This window comes from Gadus morhua, chromosome 17 (assembly GCF_902167405.1).
Source record: "Gadus morhua chromosome 17, gadMor3.0, whole genome shotgun sequence".
Taxonomy (NCBI): Eukaryota; Metazoa; Chordata; class Actinopteri; order Gadiformes; family Gadidae; genus Gadus; species Gadus morhua.
In genome coordinates, this window is record NC_044064.1 from 13579275 (window position 1) to 13588946 (window position 9672).

The 9672-nt window shown below is 49.8% G+C and overlaps 1 protein-coding gene across 1 annotated transcript in view; it reads left to right on the top strand.

The window, feature by feature from the left end:
- trpc5a (transient receptor potential cation channel, subfamily C, member 5a) overlaps positions 1-4472 on the top strand; it is a 59942-nt gene extending 55470 nt beyond the window's left edge. Inside the window, exons 15-18 of the mRNA XM_030339013.1 lie at positions 561-770; positions 1757-1798; positions 2040-2129; positions 2330-4472. Of these exons, the coding sequence (XP_030194873.1) occupies positions 561-770; positions 1757-1798; positions 2040-2129; positions 2330-3364 (1377 nt within the window). The 3' untranslated portion in view covers positions 3365-4472. The remainder of the gene's footprint in view (positions 1-560; positions 771-1756; positions 1799-2039; positions 2130-2329) is intronic.
- The last annotated feature ends 5200 nt before the right edge of the window (positions 4473-9672 follow it).

Sequence of the window (9672 nt, forward strand, 5' to 3'; positions counted from 1 at the left end):
TGCTACAAGGCATTATACTATGCTATGCTATGCTATGCTATGCTACGAGACATTATACTATGCTATACTATGCTACAAGACATTATACTATGCTATACTATGCTACACTTTACTAGGAGACATTATACTATGCTATCCTATGCTATGCTATCCTTTACTACGAGACATCATACTATGCTATCCTATGCTACCCTTTACTACGAGACATTATACTATGCTATACTATGCTACCCTTTATTACGAGACATTATACTATGCTATCCTATGCTATGCTATCCTTTACTACGAGACATCATACTATGCTATCCTATGCTACCCTTTACTACGAGACATTATACTATGCTACCCTTTACTACGAGACATTACACTATGCTATACTATGCTACGCTTTACTACGAGACATTATACTATGCTATCCTATGCTATACTATGCTACGCTTTACTACGAGACATTATACTATGCTATCCTATGCTATACTATGCTAGCCTTTACTACGAAACATTATACTATGCTATCCTATGCTATGCTAGGTTCTAACATGCTCTCCTTGTGGGTGCAGGACCACGCCGACATTGAGTGGAAGTTCGCCCGCACCAAGCTGTGGATGAGCTACTTTGATGAGGGGGGCACGCTGCCCCCCCCCTTCAACATCATCCCCAGCCCCAAGTCGGTGTGGTACCTTCTCACCTGGCTGCACCAGCGGCTCTGGGCCCGCCGCCACAACCCCAACGGAGAGTCCCACAAGTGTGGCAACCTGAGGGAGTTCACGGTAGGTCGGGTATACAGGCACCCACACGCACGCACGCAACCACACACGCACGCATACACACGGACATGCACGCACACGCACGCGCACAGTCACACACACACACATGCATGCAACCACGCACGCACGCATGCACACGCCCACAGATGTATAACCATATACATTTAGATGTATAAACACACTCTTTCTATACAGATATAGGTAAACACCTATATATATAATTAAATATATACATACACACAGTTACATGTACACGTACTGTTTACTACACTGAAGTAAAAGAAGAGGAATACATAACGTGGGTCTGCAAATCAGTCAGAGAGAGTGGGGAGAGGGGGAGAGAGAGAAGGGGGAGAGAGAGAGCAGGTAACGACTACATGGGGAGAAGTATTAAATGTTAGAGTGAGAGGGTGGGAGGATTTAGAGGCAGAGGCTGAAGGTGGGAGGCTTTCTGCTCGGATGAAGTAGTGTGGAACAAAAGGAGGTATACGGCTGGATAAAGAGAATGAACGAAAGAGAGACATGGAGAGACAGAGAGAGAGATTTGAGGGATGGTAGTGCTTGCTGTATAGGAGCTACAGTAAGTGTCATGGGTAGAGGGCGATATAATGGGTTCTATGGGATGGATAGGGGAGCACAGTGTTTCACACTCACAGTATCTCACAACACACCATCCTAGAGAACGGTAGCGAGGAAGAAATATTTGTGGTATCCTGACCATTCCCTGACTACTTATTAACTTTTAGCTTATAATTTTTATTGTACTGCATGTTTTACTATTGCATGTTCATGTTTTTATTTCATTTGAATTGTTTTGTACCCTCTGTGCTTTGGCAATGAAAATAGAGAGAGAGAGAGAGAGAGAGAGAGAGAGAGAGAGAGAGAGAGAGAGAGAGAGAGAGAGAGAGAGAGAGAGAGAGAGAGAGAGAGGGGGAAACAGTGGATATGAGCTCTATCACATTTTAATGTAATCTCTCTACCTCTCTAAGGAGCGGCATGCCGACAGCTTAATCCAGAACCAACATTATCAGGTAGGAACACGTCTGTCTTTCTGTCTGGCTACATGGGTGTGTCTGTCTGTCTGTCGGTCAGTGGTTGGTCAGACAGACAGACATGTAGATTGTCTGCCTCTCTGTCTACCCTCAAGCTATGAATCCTTGATGTCTTTTCATTTTGATATCCATCAATCCATCCGTTCTAAAGCTGTCATAAAGCGTGTCACCTGAGCAGCTCTGAGCAGGTGTGGTAACTATGGCGCCTGACTCTAAACAGGAAGTGATCCGTAGCCTGGTGAAGCGGTACGTGGCGGCCATGATACGCAGCGCGAAGACGGACGAAGGGCTCACCGAGGAGAACTTTAAGGTGACGTAAAAAACACACACCCGCCACTCACCCGGCCTGGTTTGATTGAGTCTCACGGTTCTCACACATCCGGATCTATAGAAACGACCGGAAGCCGAACATAAGCATGAGAACCGGAAGGCTCAGAACACAATATAAGCAACAAAAAAAACAATTGATGTCAAAGCTGAGGGTGATGTATTGATCTCCCGCCGCCACAGGAGCTGAAGCAGGACATCTCCAGCTTCCGCTACGAGGTCCTCGATCTGCTCGGCAACCGCCGCCCCCCGCGGAGACACTACTCCTCCTCCAGCGAGCCAACGAAAGACGAGGGGGCGGCGACCTCGGAGGAAGACAGCGAATCGTGCGACGGCAGCGGCGGCGGAGGAGGAGGAGGAGGAGGTCAGAAGACGAAGAGCGTGAGTTTCCTGGAGCCGCAGCAGGCGCAGGAGTCGGGGCAGGTCCTGTACGGGGTGTCGGCGCTGGTGCGCTCCATCTCCGGCCTGACGGGGGCCGAGAGGGAGGGGGAGGGAGGGGGGGAGTCGGGGGAGGTGGAGGTGGAGGAGCGGGACCTGGAGGAGGGGGTGAGGTGGCGGTACGAGGAGCAGGACGAGGCCGTGCCGAAGAGCAACGGCCTAAAGACCACGCTGGGGCCCCCTCCGCCCCTGACGATGCTCCCCTCCTCCTCCTCCACCTCCACCTCCTTCTCCTCCTCCCTCGCCTCCTCGCTGGCCCACACCCGGAGCCGGCTGCAGCGCCTCACCTCCACCCGGAGCAAGACGGACTCCTTCAGCAGCCTCTCCTACCTGTTCTCCCGCGCCCAGCGCAAAGCCCCGCCCCCGGCCCGCCCGCTCCACCAATCCCCTTCCTCCTACACCATCTCCGACGGCCTGCTGGACGCCGACCCGGGCCTGGGCCGCGGGACCCGCAGCGAGACGCGCCTCCACGAGCTGGGCCGGCTCGACCCCTCCCTCTCCCCGCTGAGGACCAATGGCAGGGACTCGCTGCTGACGTTGCCCCTCCCGCCGCCGTGCCCCTGCCAATCGCTGCACTGTGCTTCCAACCTATCAGAGTCCAGCGCTCGCCTGCTGGACTCCAGCGAGGACGTGTTCCAGGGCTTGGGGGGAGGAGTCGGGAGGGGGGGGAGCGGGGCAGGGCGGGGCCTCATGCTGATGGGCGGGTGGGTGGGGCCCTGCGAGGACGTCGTGGACGACGGCTGTGACGTCATGGAGGAGTCGGTCACCACCCAGCTATAGACTAGCGAGCTACCCGATAGCGACCCGCGGGGACGCCTGCCTGTAGGCTATAGGCTACCTGGCTACACGCCACCTAGGCTATAGCTTGAGGCTAGCTAGGCTATAGCACTCGGCGGCCGCGACATGCACAGACTGTTTGGAACTCTGGGCTCCTCTCCACCGAGAGATGGCGCGATGAGTCACACAGAGCAAGACGAGCGAGAGGAGGGAGAAGATGTTTTTAGAAGTGCATGTGGTGCTGTGCGAGGCTGATCCGACTACATTTAGAGTTCTCTCAGCCCCTTCGTATAGAGCATGACCACCTGGGCACCGGGCCAGGGCCCAACACACAGGGTCCTTATCTCCCTGTGATCTCCTTAGACCCATCGCTTCTCAGAGCATGAAGAACCTCCTCCCAGACGTTAGGATTTCTCTTCAAAACTGGTTTACTGCCAGTGTTTATTTAATAGCAATGATTTATCTTCGAACCGGTTTCGAGTGAATGGAACTGAACAGAGTGTACCGATCCGGAGTCTCGCTGAATCGGGATCACAAACCATCGAATATACCTTTACTTTCCTTCGGATCAAGAACGGATTAGCTCCGCTAGAGACCATAGCATTGACAGGTTTTGATAATGGAATAGATCGTTAAGTACGTTATGGATTATTGAGACTTTCCGGAATCTTCTACAAGTGGAAAAGAAATGCAATGGAACCGCTGATCAGCTGACCCCAGCTTCTCTGCCTCGCTCTCTCCCCCTCGCTCGCGCGCTCTCTCTCTCCCTCTTTCACTCTCTCTCTCTCTCTCTCTCTCTCGCTCCCGCTCTCTCTCTCGCTCCTTATAGGGCCAAGGATCTGTCCTTTATGTTATCAACATTTATAGTAATAATAATAATAATAATATGAATAATATACTTTTTACTGGTTCTCTTTGCTTGGTGAAGAGTCGTCTGGTGTGCCAGCTTCTCGCTCTGCTCTTCCTGAATATGTTTCACATATTTTCATGGTTAATAAATGTTTATTAACGCAATTTAAAATGTATTTACATGAGGCTGTGCTGAGGGAGGGATAGGAAGGAGGGAAGGAATCAATGGAGGATGAATGGCAGGAAGGGAGGAGAGATAAGAGGGAAGGAGGGAGGGAAGGAGGGAGGGAGAGGGGAGAGAGAGGGGAGAGAGGTTGGGTTAGGGTTAGAGGTAGGGAGAGAGGGGGGAGAGAGAGAGGGAGAGGGGAGAGAGGTTGGGTTAGGGTTAGAGGTAGGGAGAGAGGGGGGAGAGAGGGAGGGAGAGGGGAGAGAGGTTGGGTTAGGGTTAGAGGGAGGGAGAGAGGGGGGAGAGAGGGAGGGAGAGGGGAGAGAGGTTGGGTTAGGGTTAGAGGTAGGGAGAGAGGGAGGGAGGGATAAGGGGAGGAAAGGGAGAAATATGAAGAAAGAAAGAAGGAAGGCTAACTGAAGAGAATGGTTGGTTATTTTTCTACGCGTGAACATATTTTCACTAGAATGTTACTAGAGCTTTGTTTCGATAGGCTGACCTGGCCCTCCAAAGGTTGGTCCTGATTGGCTGATATTTTGACTCTGGTTTAACTCCTCTGTCAACGACACAGAATTATGCATGTTTGACCCAAACCTCAGACCCCGTAGACACACTAACACACACACACACACACACACACACACACACACACACACACACACACACACACACACACACACACACACACACACACACATACTAGCTCACAGACACTAAAAACACACACTCACATATACGCACGCGCATGCACAAATACGCACACACACGCACCCATACGCACACACACACACACACATACACACACACACACACACACACACACACACACACACACACACACACACACACACACACACACACACACAAACATACACACACTCAAAGTCAGACAGAGACGCACTCACACAAACACTCAGAAGCCTCAACTCAGGCACACAAATAGACTCACAAACACACGCACACACACACACACACGCAAGGACAACCTCACACATGGTCCTGTGAAGCTGGGTCGGTAGAGGTAAGGCATAAAAAGTGTCAGGGTTAAGGGTTGATTCCCACTGGGGACCTCATTGTGCTGAAAGCCGCTTTGGTTAAATGTGTTGACCAAACGTCATTTATAATTCATACCACAAACAGACCCATTCTATATATATGTATCGCTATCTGTCTCTCCCCCTTCCTCACTGTGAAGAGATGGAGAGTGATGGAGAGATAGAGAGATGGAGAGATAGAGTGAAAGAGAGAGTAGGGGCTGGAGGCCAAATATTTTGCCCTTTATTCAACGTCTCAAGAGTCTTTCTCTCAACATCCCATAATAATAGAATCGCTTCTCCCCTTCTCCATGTTTAACAGCATGTTACCAACTCCCCCCCCTCCGTTTCTCTCCCTCTTGCCATGAATCTCTCACCCCTTTCTAAATCCCTCTCTCTCTCTCTCTCTCTCTCTCTCTCCCCCTCCCCCTCCCCTCTCTCTCCCCTCTCTCTCCCCTCGCTCTCTCCCCTCTCTCTCCCCTCGCTCTCTCCCCTCTCTCTCCCCTCTCTCTCCCCCCTCTCTCCCCTCGCTCTCTCCCCTCTCTCTCCACCCTCTCTCCCCTCGCTCTCTCCCCTCGCTCTCTCCCCTCTCTCTCCCCCCTCTCTCTCTCCCCTCTCTCCCCCCCTCTCTCTCCCCTCTCTCTCCCCTCTCTCTCCCCCCTCGCTCTCCCCTCTCTCTCCCCCCTCTCTCCCCCCCTCTCTCTCCCCTCTCTCTCCCCTCTCTCTCCCCCCTCGCTCTCTCCCCTCTCTCTCCCCTCTCTCTCCCCTCTCTCTCCCCCTGCTCTCTCTTTCTCTCTCTGCCTATCACTCCCGGCCCTGGATCCACCACCACTATCAGAATGTCAGGCCATGACCCTGAGACCGAGATTGCTCTTTCAACATCTCATAATTATAATGTCAGCGCATCTCTCCGCTCCCAGGGTTGTGGCTAATTGGCTAGCGTTACTAGTGTTTTTCCGCTGTCTCTTAGCATTAGCCTCGCCCACCTTCCTTTAACTGCATCATTGTTAGTGTCACGACATGCTAATGTTAAAAAGACAACCTAGCGTGAAGATTGTGTGAGTGAATCACTTTGTTAACATATTGTCATAGAGTACATCAATTCCAACCAATGGCAACACAAAGCGAGTGGCTTAGCTGCTCACACTCGGCCCAATCAGAACCTCAATAATCAAACCAAAATAACGTAGCTCCGGCCTAAAGTCCTGTTTCACATGGAACTATATCACAAGATCCTTACCGGATTGCGATGCTGATAATCTTGCAAGCTAGCATGAAGACACACATAACTGACACACCGGGTGACACGACATTCGCTTTAGCTGACCTTCCATTCTAGATCAACACTCACAGATTAACCTAATTATGTACATAATAACTATGTGCTATACTATGTAATATGTACTCAATCTCATGTGGAACATTAGCGTTAGATTAGGTACCAGCAAATGTAAATGTTCCAACAATCCATTTATTAATTTGTAATGTTTTTAGTTCATTAGCTGTCCTTTTATCCAAATAGGATTTCAGTCCATAAATCGGGATTTCAGATCATTAAGGAGGAGGGAGCTGGGAGTCAAGCACTGTCCCAGCTAGTAAACCGTTTGAAGGGGCCCAAGTCCTCTGCTCTCCAGCCGTACGAGTGCCAGAGAAGAGGTAGACCGCGTGGACATCAGTGGCCGTACCCAATGCCTTTCGGCTTGGAGCCACCCAAACGCCAGCTCTGGAACTAAGATCTAGCGTCTCTAGCTGCTCAGGATGGGGGGAGGCTGTCTGCACACCTCCCCTGAGAGGCGTGTGCTCGTGGGCCACTGATTTATCGGTCTAACCTTCAAACGATACCATGGAAATGTCAGGGGAGGGGGCACGAGAGTGGCAACAGGGCTCCGACCAGAGAGCCCTCTCATACAGCTAGTCTATAACCACAGACTCTCTCCTCATACAACTAGTCTATAACCACGGACTCTCCTAATACTAGTCTTTAACCACAGACTCTCTCCTAATACTAGCCTCTAACCAGAGACCCCTCTCCTAATACTAGTCTCTAACCACAGATCCTTTCTATTTATCAACTGAGCAGTCTAACGACAGACCACCTCTCCTGATGTTTCAACAGAGACCACCCATGCGTGCATAAACATGCACACACACACACGTGCTTGCATGCTAACAAACAAATGCACAGACACACACGCAAATGCACGCACACACACACACACCCAAAACAAACACACGTTTGCCTATGCACTAACATACACACATGCACTTGCACACACATGCACGTACAAAACACTTACACATGTGCACAACAAACGTGCAAAAAAAACACACACACACACACACACACACACACACACACACACTGACAAACTGACACACAAACACAGATCTTGTGGCTAAATCAATACAATGTAATCTCGTATGGGTCCTATTGGGGACACACAGGGTAGGGAGGACGGTCAATCAGAGACTATTGATCTGGGATTGGATATTGATCCTGTTTATTACTGATTGACGTGTATAGATCAGACACACAGCAGGTTTTTGACTTCATACAAAGGAGTGACTGCGTTTGTGTCTATGTGTGTCAGAGAGCGTGAGTGCACGTTATGAACTTAATGAACCAATAGGGACAGAGTGATGGAGGAAGGAGGGAGAGAAGAGGGAGAAGAGCAGAACACACTGATGAACACAAAACCAAACATACGCACAACACAAACGTCTGACATTATTGATACAACACACACACACACGCGCGCACACATACTGACAAAAATATAGACAAACACTAACACACGCACACTTTGTACTAACACACAATCCCATTGATAATCACACACACACACTGACTGACTGACACACACACACACACACACACACACACCGACTAAGAAATACATATAGGGGCAGTCACATGGTGTGGGTAAACACTGGCATGGGAAACAGGAGAGGAGAGAGCATTGTTGCCATGGTTACCACTTCATTGCCACAGTTACCGCTATGTCATTGTCATCGTTACATTGTTGTCACTGTTACGTTGTCGTTACACATCGTATCGCCAGGTGGAACAGACACAAGACGCTGTGCCGTCGTCACAGTTACCCTTGCACAGACACACACACACACACACACATACACACACACAGACACACACACACACACACACACACACACACACACACACACACACATACATACACACACACACACCACACACACACACAGACACACACACAAACACACGCACATACACACAGACAGCACCAGGGGAGGGTTGGTTACTATGGGTACGGGTGCACTGAGCACACAGGAGTCGAAGGGCTATCGTTTGACTTGGCTTGTCATCAATATAACTATGTACTCAATAACACACACACACACACACACACACACCCTTCAGGTCTCCTGTTTGTGAAGCTAAACAGGGTCTTAAGCTTTAAATCCATGTGTTTGTTTTGTGTGTGTATGTGTGTGCGTGTGTGTGTGGATCGAGTGCGCGTGTGTGAGAGCGTTACAGTGTGAGTGTGTGTGTGTGTGTGTGTACTATAGGTCTATGGTATTTTTCTAGAAGCAGATGCTAGTGCACGTTGTCTGTACTTTAATAAAGCTTCCTTATTAAAACCTGAGGAGACTCTTTTACTGTCACACAAACTGGATAACACACACACACTTTCTCTCTCAAACGCAGTTTCACAGAATCGTATGCGCATGAACATGTACACACACGGTGAGTGAGGGCGAGGGAAAGGGGTGGAGGGGAGAGTTTAATAAATATCAACAAAGCTTTCTGTTTCCATTGTGTGGGCTGGTGAGCTATATATTTCCTCTTCCCATCTCATATCATCTCTCCCTCCATCTCTCTCCCCATCTCCTTCCATCTCTCTTTCCCCCCATCTCTCCATCTCTTCTCTCAGCCCTCTGTCTCATCTCCTTCCTGTCTCTTCTCTATTACTCTCCTCACTCATCTCCTTTCTACCCATCTCTTTTCTCTTTTCTCTCTCCTAACTCTCCCCTCCCTCTCACTATATATATATATCCTCTTCATTTCACTGTCGATCGTCCTTCCACCAACTCAGTGTCAAGTTCTACTCTGAGTCATGGATTGATCTAACTGTGTGTGTGTGTGTGTGTGTGTGTGTGTGTGTGTGTGTGTGTGTGTGTGTGTGTGTGTGTGTGTGTGTGTGTGTGTGTGTGTGTGTGTGTGTGTGTGTGTGTGTGTGTGTGTGTGTGTGTTGTGCCAGTTTGTTTAATACTGAAGTGCC